The 18,765-nt window shown below is 39.2% G+C and overlaps 2 protein-coding genes across 7 annotated transcripts in view; one reads left to right on the top strand and one right to left on the bottom strand.

The window, feature by feature from the left end:
- Positions 1–6,512, bottom strand: part of LOC111873152 (actin-interacting protein 1) — a 53,083-nt gene extending 46,571 nt beyond the window's left edge. For 2 of the 3 annotated variants that reach the window (XM_023867616.2, XM_023867618.2), the window contains exons 1-4: positions 6,403–6,512; positions 6,017–6,138; positions 5,769–5,859; positions 2,176–2,323 (exon numbers count right to left, since the gene is read on the bottom strand). In XM_023867616.2, the coding sequence (XP_023723384.1) occupies positions 2,176–2,323; positions 5,769–5,859; positions 6,017–6,138; positions 6,403–6,418 (377 nt within the window). In that variant the 5' untranslated portion in view covers positions 6,419–6,512. The remainder of the gene's footprint in view (positions 1–2,175; positions 2,324–5,768; positions 5,860–6,016; positions 6,139–6,402) is intronic. The other variant, XM_023867617.2, reaches the window with a different exon arrangement.
- Positions 6,513–6,617: 105 nt separating this feature from the next.
- On the top strand, positions 6,618–18,431 carry LOC111873154. 4 transcript variants are annotated; one of them, XM_023867628.2, is made up of 5 exons: positions 6,618–7,101; positions 7,472–7,683; positions 10,637–10,841; positions 11,537–11,687; positions 16,625–18,431. In XM_023867628.2, the coding sequence occupies exon 5, from the start codon at positions 17,122–17,124 to the stop codon at positions 18,400–18,402; it is 1,281 nt and encodes a 426-aa protein (XP_023723396.1). In that variant the 5' UTR covers positions 6,618–7,101; positions 7,472–7,683; positions 10,637–10,841; positions 11,537–11,687; positions 16,625–17,121; the 3' UTR covers positions 18,403–18,431. The 4 variants fall into 4 exon arrangements, with proteins under 4 accessions (XP_023723396.1, XP_023723395.1, XP_023723397.1 ...); XM_023867627.2 differs by having other exon boundaries at positions 11,530–11,687; XM_023867629.2 differs by lacking the exon at positions 7,472–7,683 and having other exon boundaries at positions 11,530–11,687.
- The last annotated feature ends 334 nt before the right edge of the window (positions 18,432–18,765 follow it).

Below are 18,765 nucleotides of genomic sequence, written 5' to 3'. Positions count from 1 at the left end.
TGTCTACTTACCCTATAGTGTTCCTGCCTAAACCCAGAGAAGTGCAGTAGCGAAAACATGGCAATGAAAAGGAAAGTTTTAAGCATTGAAGAGAAAGTTAAAGTGATTCGTGAAATAGAAAATGGAAGGAAAAAAGCTGCTGTATGCCGCGAATTTGGTTTGGTCAATTCTACAGTACAAACGATATGGAGAAATAAAACAAAAATTATTGATGCATTCGAACAAAATGGGTCGAGAATAAAGCAATTGCATAAGCCTGAATGGAGTGATGTCGATGAAGCGCTGCTTAAATGGTTTAAGCAGCAAAGAAGTGATAACGTACCAGTTAGTGGCCCTCTTCTTATGGTGAAAGCTGAAGAATTCGCAAAAAAGTTAAAGGATGAAGAATTCGTGTGTAGTGCTGGATGGATTGATAGGTTCAAGTTGCGTCACAACATTGCGTTCGGTAAAGTGAGTGGTGAAGCCAGGGGTGTAAATACTGAAACTACACCTGAATGGCTTACTGCCGTGTGGCCCAGTATACGTAAAGGATATGCAGACAAGGATGTCTTTAATGCCGATGAGACCGGCATTTTCTTTCGATTGACACCTGACAGGACACTGAAATTTAAGGGAGAGAAGTGTGTTGGCGGCAAGTTGTCGAAAGAGCGGATTACAGCTCTTGTTTGTGCTAATGTGACTGGAAGCGAGAAGAGGAAATTGCTTGTGATTGGAAAGTCAAAAAATCCTAGATGTTTTAAAAATGTGGAAAACCTACCAGTGCGCTACAGTGCTAACAAAAAATCGTGGATGACTTCTAGTTTGTTCGAAGCTGAACTCAGGTCTTGGGACCGGGAACTTCAAACAAGGAAAAGAAAGATCATCTTGCTTGTAGACAACTGTCCAGCGCACCCTGTACTTCAAAATCTAGAGAAGATTAAACTTGTGTTTATACCTGCAAACACTACAAGCGTATTGCAACCCATGGATCAGGGAGTCATAAGGAACCTGAAATGTCACTACCGCAAACTGATATTGTTAAGAATTGTAGAGAGCATCGAGAAGAAGCAAGATTACACAGTTACACTGCTGGACGCAATACGATTCATTGAAAAAGCATGGAGACGAGTAACTACAAAAACAATTCAGAACTGCTTCCGGCATGCGGGAATCTTATCAACTCAGGGATTGAATGGCACTGAGAATGAGGATGACACCAATAATGACGATGATTTACCTTTAACAGAATGGTTGCGTAAAGTCAATTGTGATGAACTAGGTCAGTATGACTATGAGGCATATGCAACAATAGACGACATTGTTACAACGGAGGCACAAACAGACGACGATATTGTATCGGAAGTGAAGAAGGATACAGAGGAGGAAGATGAGGAGGGAGGAGAAGAATGTTCCGAAGTCTCCATCCCTACTGTGAGTGATGCGCTTGAAGCCATTAGGGTTGCGAACTTGTTTTATGAATCCATGGGAGGCACCAGTGAAATTGTGAAAAAAATTATGGACACTGAACGTAATTTAGAAAGTGTGTATTGGGCAAGTAACAGGAAACAGATGAAGATAACTGATTACTGTACTCGTATCTAGGTACAGTAAGGCACAACAATTGATGTAATCTACTGTAATTTGGTGAGTAGGCCTACCTTTAATATACAGTATTAGTGCGGTGTGTATTGTCAGTGAAAAGCACTGTAATATGTCTTTGATATTACACATTTGGGCAATTCCACGTTAATGTTACGTTAGTCTGTACTTAACTACGTATTTCACTAAAAAATGCAACATTTTAACTCGGTTTTTGGTAGATTTTTACGTGACTAACATACGGCTACTGTGGAAATGCCCATTTCGGTTACAACGACATTCGTTTGTAACGACACTATTTTTAGGTCCCTTTGATGACGTTATAACCAAATTCTACTGTACTTGTCATGTATGTCCATCAGCAATGTCTCAATAATGATAAAGTCTTTGTGACCACGTGCTGCTTGTAACATGCCACTGCCCAAATGTTGCTCTCTTCAGCCAGCATTCACCATCACTGCCTTAATACTGCTATTTCTCCTGCTCCTGCTTGCATACATCTCACCAGCCAAGCACAGGTTATGGGTTGAATACCTAATGTTCTATATGCCAACAAAATGAGCATGCCTGATTTAATATATATACACAGTGAACTACCTTTCCCTTCCTTCTCCAACAACCACCATTCTCTGGCTGTCAGGTGACCATGAAATATCCTTAACTGGGCCACCAATTGGTTGGAATTCATTCTTCAATAAGTGCTCCTTATTTACAGTATCCCAAATTCGTACTTTCCCAGCCTGATCTGAAATGACCACACACAAAACTATTAGTTATTCAGTTCATTTATCATACAGGACTATATTGGGGTTGTGGTAGTTTTGGGGTAAGATTCTGGTTTTGGTATTCCTTGTAGAAAGTCTATAGTTTGAGATCAGCAAGTTGTAAGCCCAACCTGTTGGAGTTGAGATTCTGGAAAATATTGGTACAGGAGACCAACACCCAAATTAGGTTGTACAGTGAGAAAGAAGAGAAGAGAAGGAGAAAAAGTATAAGTCAGAGGAGAAAAAGTATAAGTCAGAGAAGAAGAAACAACAACAACAACAGCAACAATAAAGTTAAAGTTTTTTACCTGCATACAATAATAATCATACTTAATCTATGTCATTTTTAGACTATAATGTAATAGCCTGAACACTACTCATCAGCATAGCTGAGAGCTGCACTAACATCAGATTGAATGCACATTTCTATCTAGTCAGTAATATATAACATTTTCTTCATTAATTTGAAATAAACAAATCTATATCCTATTAACCTTTATCGGACGGGCCATTTAATTTCCGGTAGGGGCAGCTGGACGGAGTTTATTTAAATGCCCGCCCTTCTAGAGCAATGAAATTGTAAGCATGTTTCTAAAAATGGTGTGATTTCTACATTTTTTATGATAAATGAACGAAATGAACGCTCCTTTAATGTAGGAAGAATATAGAATCAGATATTCTAATTTACAGATTTTAATATCTGTAAAAAATTTTTACACTGATTCCCCCCCCCCAAAAAAATTCCCGAAATTCATACATTTTCTGCACCATGCGTTTTAGCAGTGTAAGTCCTTGTAGCGACTTCACATTCAATGATGTCTCTTGTTGACGCTTATTTATCGTATGGGACATTTCGGTATGCATGACTGTATGTGTCTGATATCATTCGCTGTGTAATGTTTTAGAAAGATACGGGAGTTAATTCTCGGAATATGGTGTCGCCAGATCGGTCATTCGTTCATTCATTGCAGTCAAACCATTGTGTTTGTAACGATTTTGAAACATCACAATATAAGTTTAGCCACCCATGACATCATGAAGTAGATATTGGGTTCAGCCAAGTCGTGAATGAGATTTTTGTATGTGTGGGCTCAAGGTTAAGATTTATAGCTTCTTATTGTGGTCTAAGCACAGAGATTCACTGCTAGAGAGCCGTATACACGACGACGTCATATGGAAGATGCTGAAATTGAGAAACAGCTGTTCAATGACAGATTCGGACTGCTATTCAACCGATTCTGAATGTGGCGAGGAAAGTTGGAGTTCTGATGCTGAAATTGAGAAACAGCTGTTCAAAGACACAGATTCGGACTGCTATTGAACCGATTCTGAGAGGGGCGAGCAAAGTTGGAGTTCTGATTCCGCGGATGGAGGGTCATCACCTTCGTCGGCAACTTGGGGACCACCAGACCAGTGTGGCTGGAGAGGTGTGAATAATTATGCCGGTGTAGCTGCGGGGATAAATATCACTGCAGCTCAACATCACTGGCCTGCTTCCTCTAAATCGCAACTGAGGTGTCGTGTGTGCTTTTCGCGTGGGAAGCGGTCTAGCATTCGTACGAAGTGCGTGAGCTGCGACGTCGGACTCTGCATTTCGGAATGTTTTCGGCAGTACCATACGAAGGCCACATTACCATAGATGACGCAGGAGGGTAGGCTGTTTCCTCATGAAGATGGTGAACATATATCACGTAAGTAGAGCAAAAATTTAATTTTAAATTTAATTTTAAAAAAATCTTTACACGCGTGCAATGCGCGAAATCATATGAGGTCGTTCGGCCATATGACGTCGGTAGATTACATTAGATCACGCAGGAGGGAAGGCTGTCACCTTATAAAGGTTGTGACCAAAAATTATGTAAATAGAAGAACAATTTATATTTTAAATTTAATTTTAAAAAAATCTTTACACGCGTGGAATGCGCGACATCATATGATGTCGTTCTTCAATTTGTCCTTACTTTTAACGTCATATGACGTCGCTAGATTACATTAGATCATGCAGGAAGGAAGGCTGTCTCCTTATAAAGGTGGTGACCAAAAATCATGTAAATAGAACAACAATTTATATTTTTAATATAATATTAAAAAAACCTTACACGCGTGGAATCCGCGACATCATATGACGACGTTCGGCCAGCTGCCCTAACTTTTAACAACATCATATGATGACATTCGTCCGATAAAGGTTAAACAATTGCAATCCTAGTGATAACTGGATTTTTTCACTTTTTCATGATTGTGAACTGGATATGTTTTATGTATATCTGACGATATACAGAGACTAGTATGAGGAACAAATGTTCTACGTTTGGCAAGAAATAACCGATATCCAGAAGGTCTATTACGTTTGTGGTTCACTCTAAACAGCAATAGGCTTCTGCTGTTTCCTTCATGACACTACCAAGCTGCATTGCTTCATACACATTAATTTTAGAAGTGTCACAGGTTCATTGCATAAAAAAATATTATGAAGAAAAAACAAAATCCTTTGATTGTCAAAGGCTAATCTGGATTTTACTAGGGTTAAAAAAAATCCATTATACATCTGTGCATGGTGTCTTTTCTGGCAGTACAGGATGCATTGCATAGGCACCTTTCAAATATAAATGAAACAAAGAAAGTTAAATAAACCTTGCAAAAATTATCATACCATAAACAGTTATTCTACTGTGTTAATTTTAGTCTCAAACAATGCATTACTTCCAAAATTAACAATTCTGAATACTGGCATCTTTCTTTCCAGGTAAGAAGCAATTCTTTTACATTATATTGTCACATGTAGGGGTGACTATAGACGTGGTTTGGATTGGATATTATCTTGATTTACTGACCACTTATACACACGACCCAGAACTATGAGTAATTAGAGCACCACTACCAATCTCCATAATTCACAAAACACCACAGCACCCACTAAGTCTTTATCAGTCTGCTGTGTCTTCGCCAGCTGTTCCCCGGCAATGGTTTCTGTACAGTGGAGATTCTTCAGCTTCATGTGCTCAAGTCCTCTCTTTATAGACTCCTGTACAGAACTATCAACTAAGCTCCAAACCTCATCTTGCTTATAACCCCTCAACATGAACCACATGGAAAACACAGCTCTTCCACTGCTGTATTATTATGAAACTGCTGCCTAGCACTGGGAATCTGCTTACCAAGCCATAGCCCAGAAATGGCCCTGGTATATCTGCCCATCTCACAGTCATTGCATAGCAATGGCTCTACACACAATATATTGTAAAAATAAAAGCGTTGTTATGTGACATATTTCTTTCACAGTATGTATGTGTGATCTGACCACATACATTTTGCCAGTACATTTTTGATAATATCACACTGTAATGTAACAAGGATAATGAAATTGTAGTGAAAGAAATCTATTACTTCCTCTAGTATCAAATAATGTGCTATGTGCTACTGTACCTCCAGATGCAATGTAAAATCCACTTGGTGAATACTTGGCTACAATGGCAGCACAGGAGTGTTCGGTGTAAACATCAGATATAGCAGGATTCTGAAATGAAACAGTCTGTACTAAGATATCTGTGCGCTAACTACTAATCTGTTAAAACATGATTTCTGTACATGGCAAGGAAAAAGCAAAGTTGTCCCTGTGCTTATCTCTGTGCTTGGTTCCAGTGCAAAACTTTCACACTCTAGTGGCTTCATACCTCAATATTTCTTATAATGACACTATTTCCGTTTGTATACAAGAAATTCTTCCCCTTTGGATCTCCTCCCAGTACAATTGGCTGTCCTCTCTGAGTTCTGGGTAAAGCTGTGAAAATATATTCTGGAAAAGAAAAACATGTTTTGAGTACAGATCCTCTTGAACCCTTATTAAAGTGCATGAACATCCTGTGAACTTTATATCGCCACAATTACCATTTTCTGTAGAAAGTGCCTAGTTTACATCTCAATATTTTACCAAGTGGCAATTTACTTAATTAGCATTGAATAACTGCTGACATCGGGTTCCCATGCCGGCTCAACAGATCATATAAATGTATACATTAATCATAAAATATTTCACATTATATTAACTTCTCGTACTTACTATTAGAATATGACATTATATGTCCCGTTTCTTGGTTATATAAAATTCTAATTCTCCAACGCCCACTTTTCTCTAGCCTTACTGCACCAGCTCCTTCCCTTATTTGGCAAAACCGAGACGACCGAAACCAACGAGACAAAGAGCATATCACTTTCTAACAGATGGCACTAGTAGTCACGGACGGTCACGAACGGTCACGAAGTCACGAAGAAATATGAAACAAACGAACATCAACAGGATCAACACGTGGCAGTTCTCACAATGCCACAGAAGGCTGCGACGGCTGCGAGTGGTGGGTTATAACAATATTTTGAAATAAAATTATTGTTATGACTCATGTGCTGTAGTAAACAACGGTAAACAACCATGTTTGGTCATGTTCTGATCGGGTCTGATAGTGCGTCACAGAACTTGTGTAGGTGTGTTGTCTGTGTTAGTGTCAATACGAGATAGCCAGAAAAACCTGTATTCAGGAGAATTGTTCGGTACGGCCTTTCGGTTAGTGAAGGAAATGAAATTATGAGAGAATAATTTCACAAGTAACAGAATTTTTAGAATACAAAATAAACCGTAAAAGACATGTGCAGGAAGAACTCTGACAGGATTACAAAAATAAATTAAAACATGATTCAAGATGAAAAATTCCTGGAAGACATGTGAAATGATGGAAGGGCCGTGTTTCCGTAATACCCGTAGCAGGTGAGAATAGGCTTGGCATTATGTAGGACGATGTTAATGATACAGATATACATATACATATCCAATGTTCATGATATATGGTCAGTGTTTGATAGTCCTGCTACATCACCATTGATATGAAATTTGTTAGGGACATTTTTTTGGTTCTGGACTTCCTTATGAAAGACCACAGTTATAAAATGGGCAGTAGGAAGAACGTCAGCCTCAAAAAACAGTTTAACATTTAACAGGAAAATTCCAAATGTTTTTAATCCAGGTATTACCTATTCCATGATTTGCATACTTATAAGCTTCATTAAAGAAAAGAGAGGCTTGAAGAGAAGGTGTGTGTGGCATATTATGAAGTTACCACATTCTTTTTTTAATGCAGTTTTCAGTGGACCCCACAAGGCATTATCAAGTGGTCGAAGACTGTGCAGAGTACATTACATTGCATTGCATTCCATGGATTCAAAGTTAGTCAAAATGACCGTAGGATGTTGAATATGTCATATAAATACAAAACATATATACAGTCCCAATGGAGTTCTCACACAAGAGAAACAAAGGATACACAGTGACTTCACACAAGGCTATTTGAAGGTACATAAGTTATTTTTTAGACAGTAGGTATTCATCAACAGAGTTGAATGAATGTGTATTTAAGTATCATTTCAGTGCTATTTTAAATCGTGCCTTTTCATTCATAAGACCTTTGATATCAGATGGCAGGTTATTAAAAATTTTGATCCCAGCATAATATGCACTTTTCTGAAAGCATGAGAGGTTAGCAGTTGGTTTATGAAGACAGTGTTTGTGTCTTCTGTTAACACTGTGTACATCTGCATGTGTGACATGAAAGGAAATATGACAGTTTCATTTCCTCTGCTGTAATGCTATTGGTATCCTGGAACAATTGTTCAGTTGTCCAGCCCAACTAGGAACATTGGTATATTGCACCAATCTGATGGCTGTTTGAGTGCAGAACTCATTTACATAGAGAGAAAAACAAATATGGGATGAATATAAATTCAAACTTCATTCATAGCAAAGCACATATATTTTGCATATGTTCATTCATTATTATCTTATGGTATTTTATTATGGGGTAATTCACTACAGAGTCTTAGTGTTTTTAAGATGCAAAAACGAATACTCTGTATTATGACTAAGACTAGATGTAGAGACTCTTGTAGACAACTTTTTAAAGATTGGGAAATTTTACCATTTTATTCTCAATATATATTTTCTTTGATGATATTTGTTGTGAGAAATAAGCATCTTTATAAAACTAATCAAGAAATTCATGGTCTAAATACTAGGCACAATACTGACCTTCATTTTCCATGTGCTAGATTAACAATATATAATGAAGGGAAATGTGCTATTGGAATGAGGATATTTAACCATCTTCCTATAAATATAAAATCATTATCTTATTTATTTATTTATTTCATATCATATCCATGGATCATTGTACATGATATAGGACAAGTCAAATACTTTACAATACAATAAGTAATAATAATAATAATAATAATAATAATAATAATAATAATAATACAATATATAACACAATGATATAATAGTATACAAAGATAATAAAATTATGATTCGAATGATATATATCCTGGGTGGTTATGGTTATGGATAATTTGATGGAATTGAATTGTTTAAACCAGCATTAAAGAGATATCTTTGCTCGTGGTCATTTTATTCATTAGAGGAGTTTTTTAATCAAAATAATTTGTAAATACTGATTGGATGTAAATGGGATTAACTGTATGTTATAGTTTTTAATTTTAATTATGTTTATTACTTAGTATTATGTGATATTGTTTTATGATTAATGATTGTGACGAATGAACTTGGACTAGTAAGAAGTAAAAGGTTGTATTTCTAACTGTGTATGAATCTATGTTGTTGTGATATAGCTTGATTTAATGTTACACCATGTATCTTTTTATGTTTTGTATGAGATTGTATAAGTTTGACTACCTCTATATCATATGGGTGCTAAAGCCCCTGTACAGGATTTGTGGAGTTATTTAATAACAATAAACAGTAAGCACACTGTAATATATTTCCACCTTTGCCAACTTGCATCTGCACCAAACAGCTGTTCACCTTTAGGGCTACTGATATGGCTTGGCTTCTGAACTCGTGGTATGTCAGTCTCATCAGTTTCAGTTGATACTTTTGACAGTATTCTGAGCCTAACCTATAGAGTTCAGTTCATGAAACTCCTTGTTGAGGACTGTTTAAGTTATTCAACAATTAAAACATTGTTTTATATGGAGGCTATAATTAGTTAACATATAGTAGGAAATATTGTAAAATGTGAATATTAAGTTATAACTTGTGACATAGATTGTACACAAAGGAAATATGGTAACTTGACATCTATACGGATGTATTTACATGTTTCCAAATTTACTTAGCTTCCTAGCCTGAGGGCAAACATTTAAAACCATACGTGACCAACTTTGAATAGCATTTTACCACCCCTGGCTAAAGTCCAAGAACAGGGCCAAGGTACCGTAAGACCATCTCCATATACATATCCTCGATTTCTAATGAGTGTTGTCACGAGGGGAAAGTTCAATGGGAGATTCCTAGAGAAACCACCCCTAAGAAAACATATTGTAACGGCCGGAGAAGAGCCGCTGCAAGGAGTAGCAGAAACAACAAGAAGATGCTGCAAGAACAGCCTCCAAAGGAAAGGAACAGGATGCACCGTTAGGCTATTCGGGATGAACAGCCTTAAGGAGGGAGCAGTGTGACATGTTGCGCAATGGAGGACCCCCCCCCCCGCGGTACGTGGCGGCATCGTAGCGCTGTCGTTACTCCCCGCGGTGACGTAACACGCAACGCAGCTGTGACACAGGTAACAGGCAACAGCAGTACCCATTGGGTAACAGGCGGGTGCTGTGACTATATAAGGGAACTACACAGCCGCCGAAGTGAGTTAAGGGCATCAGTCGCCAAAGACAGTTATCCAGTCAGCAGTGAACAAGTTAAAAGTATCAGCTGCCAAAGTGAGTTCTCAAGTCAGCAGTGAACGAGTTCTCAAGGCAGCAACCTACGAATTGAGTTGGAATATAGCAGCCGTCGCAGAAAGAAGAACCGGATGTGTGTGTAATTGTGAGTGTGTGATACAGGGACACTTAAATAGCTCCCGTACTGTGAATACCTGTAGACTACTGAGGACAGAGTGAATTGATTATTGCGAATAGGGTTATAAAGTGTGAAACCCCCCAACTGTGTTATAATTAATTGTAGCCGAGACTGGTAGGTTGTTAAATAAACCAATTAACAATCCGAACGGCGTCTTCAGTAACCAAGACACTTTACAATATATAAACCCAAGGAAATTAGCTGACGACAGTCTTCTGACCAGTCACTAAGAGTCGGGGACTCTTTGTTGTTTAAAAGACTTGGCCGCCGCCATTGGCCTAAGGCACTTACCTGTTTCTCAGTTTATACATATGTATATGTGTAATAAACAGTTTGTTTTAAGCTAACTCTCCTGTTAATTGTCCTCCAACCATCGAAGTCAACGGAACACACGGCTCCCGCTCGGCCCATCAATCCGTTTTCCACAAGCTGGGATGCGACAACTGGTGTCAGGTGTGGGGTGTACGCAGAGGTCTTCACGACAGGTATACATCAAGGTCGGCAAATTTCGCAGCATCAACATCCAAGACATGGAACGAGGGGTGGAAGACCACAAGGAGAAGCTACGAAACAAACGAGATCAGGTCGGTCTCTAGTTAGTTAGTTAGTTATTGGAGAGGGTGGATTTCCCCATGCACTTAGACCAGTATTGGTCCATTGTGCTTCCCTCTATGATATTCTACCAGTCGCTATACCCTACCGACAATGGTGTGTACCATCAGTCCTGCCAAGCAAGCGAGTTCGACCTCCACTTGCTTGGCGGTGTCCATAATGCTTCCCCCATCTATCAGAGGCCTCAGAGACTGTTGTTGGGCGGGAAACGTCCTGGAATTTGGCTCCTTTGGAGATATGGGGTTCTTTTACATGCCGTAAAGTTATGACATAAGACACACAGCTTAAAGTCCCTCCCGGAGGACTTGTTCCCTGAATTTTTCCGCCCTTAAAAATTCGACGACCTCCGCCAGGCATTTGAACCCGCGTACCACAAGTCATGAGGTGGGAACGTTACCTCTAGACTACGGAGGCCGCTAGGTCGGTCTCTAAGCGAGACAGTCCTCCCAGGAAGCAACAGCCAAGGAAAATTGGTAAAGTAGAACAGATTCTATTTGTTTGTGAAAGCGACCAAGAAAGATCGCATAAAGCTATTGATAAGCAACTGCAGATAGCAGATAGTCGACGACAGAAGTAAATTTATCAGACCAACAGGTCACCGATGGGTGCCAAAAGAAAACTTTAATTTGCAAGGGGTAGCAAATTAATTAGACCTAAAAGTTTTCAGTGAAGGAGAAAAACACCAGAGAAGGCAACTACAGCAAGCAATCGACTGAGGTTGCAGAAACTCACCTACATCAGCCAGCGGCCAGGGCAATCTCACAGGCGAGAGGAGCGCAACAGCAGCACTCAAGAAGGAAGATAGAAGGCAAAAAGTGGTGAGTCCTTGCTCAAATATATTTTCCATAAAAATCCATATCCGGAGATGCCAGAGGCAGACATGATGACCACGGAATATATTAATGGGACAGAAGCTCTTAAGTTAGTTTCACCTTTTAATGGCAATAGGAAAGAAATTTTAACATTTGTGTCTGATGTAGACATGGTGTTTAATTGTGTATGTCCAGAGGACAATAATAGATTGTACCAGTTCATACTTACCAAGATTAGCGGTGAACCTAGAACAGCTATTTCACATAGAAATTTGGAAAATTGGGACAAGTTGAAAGAATTCCCCAGGAATATGTACAGGTTGTTCCTAAAAGAATGGTGGGGTTTTAGATACGTATATATTTCGTATTTCTTACCATGTATAATCATAACATGTGTCAATCGGAAGCTTAACTGTCCAAATTTTATGTACATCCATAAAAGTGCCTCTATGTGCGCACCTTTCGTTACCCGGCACACATCAATGCAATAGTCGAATTCCTGCCACACCCACTGCAGCCTTTCAGGTGTGATGGTCTCCACAGCACGATTGATTTTGTTTCAGAGATCCTGGAGCGATTGGGGCAATGGGGGTACATAAACCATGTCCTTCATATACCCCCACAAGCAGTTCTCTGCTTCCTCTGCGTAATGATTTTCTTGGGCTTCTCTGATACGTCTCCCCCACTCTTTCCACGTCTGCATGTGGCACACGTGGCCGCCCAGAACTCTTGCCTTTACAGAGATATCCACTGTCCACAAACTGCCAGTACCATCTGCAAATGTTGTTTTCATGTGGCGCCTCCTTCTGAAAATGTACACGAAATTCATGGCGCACTGTAACGATGGATTTAGACACCTCAAATCTCAGCACGCAATAGACCTTTTCCTGCTGGGCCGCCATCTTACATTTCACGCCTCCTAACTGTCGGAAATGGAACTAGGAAAGAGCGCAATATACAAAATGAAAATTTGAGAGCCGCGTTATGAGTCCATATATGTTTTGCTTTTCGTCACCAAAAACTGACGGAGATATACGGCAATGAAACCCCACCATTCTTTTAGGAACACCCGGTATATTGAAAAGAGAATGTTAGACATTCACGCTAACCAACTATTCAAGGCCACACAGAACAAATCTGAAAACATATCCGAATGGATTCATAAGATCCAAATGTTAGGATCAAAATTTCGAGAGTCAGCACTCCAAAATTGCACGGAAGAGGAACGGGCAGGCATTCTAACGTTAGCAGACAAATTACGGAACATTTGCTTTATTCAAGGTTTGTCTTGAGACAGGATACAGACGATTGTAAGGAGCCAAAATAATGAAAGTTTCGATGATATCGCGGAAACGGCCTTTGAGGAAGAAAGTGCGATAGTGTCCAAGCAAGAGAACGTTATAAGGGAGAGATAGGAGCCCAGACAAGATGTGGCAACTGTGGAAAAGTAGGACATAGCACCCAAACATGTTTCCTGAAGAAAACCATGAAAATAGGGCCCCTTCACAATAATCAGTCTAGAGGGAACCAGGTCGGTGTAGAAAGAATAAATAGGCGTTTAGAAATAATATGTTACAATTGTAATAAAAGGGGCCCCTATGCAAGGAATTGTAGCATGACAAGACAGAAATTTAGTAACAGAAATACAGGTCAGGAGCATTCGGGAAACGGGAACAGACTGTCAGCAGGCAGCCAACCGACAGTCAGCAATGTACATTAGGCTGCATTAACACTACCAAATGGGATTTTTTTGAGTTGAAGCTGGATATCAGCAAGGAAAAGGGGTTATTATTCTTGCTAGACAGCAGGCAGAGATATCAGTAGTGAAGAGCCAGAAGTTGATAGGAAGCACCAGGTACGACCCCCAGCAAACTCAAATCAGTAGACGGAATGGTAGTAGAAACACATGGGCTGATAGAAGCCAAAGTGAAAGAAGGAAGTTTGAGGATCCCAATAAGTCTGCAGTTCGTAAATAAACAACTGGATATAGAAGGAGATGACATATTAGGGAAGGACTTCCTCTTAAAAGCAAGAGCACAAATATGCTATGAACAAAAAAGGGTTAATTTTAAGTGGCAGAATAGCAGATTAGAAAAGCCACTAATATCCTACAAGGAAACGGAAAATAGAAATGAGAGAGTAAGAACCATCACCCTTAAAAAAAGGTCGGAAATGATAGTACAGATGCCAGTAGAATGCGAAAACGGCCAGAAGGAGACCTGATTGAGAGACAAGAATTAGACACAGGAATTTACGTAGCCAGCTCCCTGATTACAGTTAAGAATGGGTATGCATTAACTAGTGTATTAAATACGAATGATAGAGAGGTTGAAATACCAGAACCACAGCTGAGGTTAGCAAAGATCGAAACCATGACCCGAGATAAGGAGGGCATAAATCAGGAAAATAGGAATAGAGGAAGGGAAGTACTAGATAAACTTAGGTTAGAACACCTAAATAACGAGGAGAAGGAAGTATTAGAGAATACTTGCCTAGAATTTTAGAATATTTTCCATTTGCCCAGGGAGAAATTAACCGCCACAAATGCAACAAGGCATTCAATAACAGTAGTACCAGGAACTGCCCCCATAAACACTAGACCATATAGACTTCCTGAAGCACAAAAAGCGGAGATTGAAAAACAAGTAGAGAGACTGTTAGACAAAGGAATCATAGAAGAGAGTAGCTCACCTTGGAATAGCCCACTATTAGTAGTACCAAAAAAGGTAGACGCCAGTGGAGAGAGAAAATGGCAGATAGTTGTTGATTTCCAAAGACTGAATGAAAAGACAATCGGAAACGCCTAACCTCTCCCTGACATAACGGAAATTTTGGACCAGCTGGGCCAGTCTACTTTTCATGCATTGACATGGTGATGGGTTACCATCAGGTAGAGTTGAGTCCGGAAGATAGGGACAAGATGGCTTTCAGCACTAAACAGGGGCATTGGGCCTATACAAGAATGGCGTTCGGGCTAAAGACAGCACCCGCTACTTTCCAGTCGATGAGTTCCGTGTTGAGTGGCCTAATTCCGTCACGATGCTTTGTATTTCTTGACGGTGTAGTAATCTACGCTAGGTCCCTGGTAGAACATGACACAAAGTTACGGGAGGTATTTTCCCGGCTCCGGAAATACAATATAAAGCTCCAACCAGATAAATGTGAGTTTTTAAGAAAAGAAGTTAATTACTTAGGACACGTAATTACTGAAGAGGGGTGTAAACCTGATCCAAGCAAAGTAGAAGTAATTGAAAACTTCCCCTGACCTGAAGCTGAAAGACAGTTGAAGAGTTTCTTAGGAATGATAGGTTACTATCGGAGGTTCATTCCTAGATTTAGCAAGATAGGAGCACCGTTGCATGCTTTGTTTAAGAAGAACGCAAAATTTGAGTGGATGGTAGAACAAGAGAATGCCTTTGCGAGTTTAAAATCAAAATTAACAATGCAACCTATTTTGCAATATCCGGATTTTTCCAAGGAGTTTATCCTCACAACAGATGCAAGCAATCAAGGCCTAGGTGCAATACCATCAGAAGGAGAGATTGGCAAAGACCTGCCAATAGCTTATGCTAGTAGGAATTTAAACAAAGCTGAAAAGAACTACAGTACAAGCGAAAAGAAGTTACTGGCTATAGTATGGGGAATAAAACACTTCAGACCTTATTTGTATGGGCAAAAATTCAAGATCGCCAGTGATCATAAACCACTAAAATGGCTTATGAACATCAAGGATCCTGGATCCAGGTTATTCAAATGGAGGATTAAGTTAGAGGAATGCGATTATGAAATCGTGTACAAGAAGGGATTATTAAATACAAATGCGGATGCCTTAAGCAGAATCAATGCATGGAGCAGTATAGACACTCAGAATCCCATAGAAATCACAGGGGAAGAACAAAAGAAACAAATACTTTTTGAGTATCATGACGCACCAATAGGAGGTCGTAGGGGAATGAATAAAACATTCAAGGCGATAAAGGCAAAATTTCATTGGTCTAACATGAGGCAGGAAGTTGAGGACTATATAAAAAAATGTAAGAGCTGCCAGATTAATAAACTGTTAGTTCCCAAGAAAAGAGCACCAATGGAAATCACAACCACCACCGATCATCCGTTTGATAAGTGCTGTTTGGTCATTGTAGGACCCTTGCTGGAAACGGAAAAAGGGAACAAGTACATACTCACATTTCAAGACGACCTTAGCAAACTAGTAACCATGATCCCAATCCCATGACAGAATGCAGAGACAATAGCTAGGGAATTCATGGTAAATATCATATTGAAGATGGGTATGCCAAAACAAATACTAACCGATCAGGGAGCAAACTTCCTGAGTGATGTCTTTAAAAATGTGTATAAGTTGCTAAGAATTAAGAAACTCCAAACTACTGCGTTTAGGCCAGAATCTAACATAAGTCTAGAACGCAGTCACCGGGTTCTAGCAGAGTACTTACGACACTACATAAATGAAGACCAAAGAAATTGGGATGAATGGGTGCCATACACTATGTACATGTACAATACGACTGTACATACTGTCACGGGGTATATGCCATTCGAGTTGGTGTACGGTTTTAGGTCAACCTTGCCCTCGACCTTGCATGAACCACCCAGCCCACAAAACAATTATGACGACTATGTGTTAGAATTAAGGAGCAGGCTACAGACCACGCACAAGTTGGCAAGAGAGAAATTATTAGATGCAAAACACAAAAGTAAATGGTACTATGATCAAAAGGCAGAAAAGGTTCAATTAAATGTAGGAGACAGAATACTCTTATTTAATGAAACCGTAAAACGAGGAAGATCCTGGAAACTGAGCAGCCAGTGGATTGGTCCTTATGAAATACTAGGAATAGACAAGGTAAACGTTACGATAAAGAAAGGGCATAAAGTACATATAAATAGAGTAAAACCTTTTTATTAATTTAAATTTGTTTCAGAAAATGATACGAGAGGTGATCATACTCCTATGGATGGGAACGATCCAAGGATTACAACCCGCCTTAGAGGAACAGGGATATCTAGTGGAAAAATATGATCAATCAACAGGAATATATTATGAGAATAAGGGACAACTAAATTTATATAACACTTAATGGCAAGTAGTAGTACATACTAACCTGAAGGGGATAGACAGCCAGTCCAACGAGATTGCTCAGTATCTTAAACACATAAACAAGTTATGCCAAGATATAGCAATTCAAAACTGGACTGACTGTTACCACTTTCCGGAAATTTCGAGAGAAAAATTACAAGTTAAAAGAACTGAAAATTTGATAATAGATGTGGCCAATCACAGACTCAGAAACACTCGCAGACAACGAGGCATTTTCAGTTAATCGGAGAAATTAGTAAAGTGCTATTTGGCACTTTAGATAACAAAGATGCAACATATTACAACGAGCAAATTAAACATTTCGAGGAAAACTCCGACGATATGACGAAGTTACTAAAACAGCAATTAGTCATAGTAAGGTCCACGTTAGGAATCATGAACAACACATTAAAAGATATGGAATATAATCAGGAAAAGGTAAAGGATGGACTAGTACAAATCAAGAAATTTTTAGAATCAGTCACAGCAGATGAACACGAAAAAATTAACACATTAGCAGTAAAAATTACGGTAGAGAGCCATATTGCCAGAGCTAGAGAGGCAATTGACACATTGCAACGTTATTTAGACGTTCTACTTGAGAGTATCATGCAAGCTAGACAAGGAATATTATCGCCACAAATTGTATCTCCACAATTAGTTATGGATTCAGTCATTCAGAGTATGTCATCCTTTCCCAAGGATACCATTCCGCCTTTCCCATTCATCAAGGATTCAATTAACCTATTGTACAAAGTTTGTGATATCCATGTATATATGAATGAAGGAATACTGGGTTATGTGATCACCTTACCCTTAATTGGTAGAGGAATATTTCAAGTGTATAAAATGATACCTGTGCCGATACCTTTAGGTAATAATAAATTTGCATATATTGAGACTGGTGAAGCAAATTTGTGTGTAGATCAGACAAGACTGTTCTACTTTGAGATTAGTAATGCAAAATTAAAAGACTGTAAAATAATAGATTCCCAGTCAAGGATATGCAAGCAAGACCGTCCATTATTGTCAAGTCAGTTGCAAGAAACTTGTGTCATTAAGTTACTACAAAAACAGAAGGAAATTCCCAAAAATTGTGATACGAGGATAGTTCAATTTAGAAAAACGATGTGGACACAACTTGACAATAATGCATGGATATACTTGATGCCTGTCCCTGAAAGTGTGACCATAATATGTACAGATCATGGTCCAAGAGACATTACACTTACAGGCGTAGGTAAACTGTCACTATACACAGGATGCAAAGGCTATACCTCATTTGCATTCTTACAGGCAAAGGTTAAGGTAAAAGCAAAAGGTATAAAAGGAGAAGACTTACTCTCCCGAATTCCAATAGACAGTCATTGTTTAGAAGGACTAGAATTCCATTCAAACATTAAGTTGCATTTCAAACATGTTGTTTCCCATATAGATGATCTTAAACGTGCTAGTTATAAGATATCTAAACTAGAAAAGGAAATAAATGAACAAGAGTGGAGGAACCACCAAAAACTTAAACACTCCACATATTCAGCAATAGTATACGTTTTATTGACTATACTCAGAATATCCAAGGAATTAGTCCAGGTCCGAGGCTTTGTGTTCATTTTCGTAACATAATGATTTTTTACGGTGAGGAGTTGTTAGCCCCACGCCCAACCCCCAAGCTGGAGGGCCACCCTTTGTTGGCTGTCTGCGACTGCTTGTTCAATATATTCACAGTTTCCCTCCAAAACTGAAGGGCGTCTCCTCCATCCACAACCTGAGGACGCGCCATGCTATGGTGACAGGGACCCACCTAATATTAGATTGATCAAGTCAAGGAGGATGAGGTGGGCAGGTCATGTAGCATGAATGGGGGAGACGAGGAATGCGTATAGGATATTGGTGGGAAAGCCAGAAGGAAAGAGACCACAGGGAAGACCAGGGCGTAGGTGGGTGGACAATATTAGAATGACTCTTAGAGAGATAGGATAGGATGGT

This window comes from Cryptotermes secundus, unplaced genomic scaffold, assembly GCF_002891405.2.
Source record: "Cryptotermes secundus unplaced genomic scaffold, Csec_1.0 scaffold259, whole genome shotgun sequence".
Taxonomy (NCBI): domain Eukaryota; kingdom Metazoa; phylum Arthropoda; class Insecta; order Blattodea; family Kalotermitidae; genus Cryptotermes; species Cryptotermes secundus.
This window is presented reverse-complemented; position numbering and strand designations above follow the sequence as displayed.

Bases quoted from the DNA above. Each gene is read 5' to 3' on its own strand.
- LOC111873154 (XM_023867629.2), top strand. From the start codon at position 17,122: ATGACGAAGTTACTAAAACAGCAATTAGTCATAGTAAGGTCCACGTTA.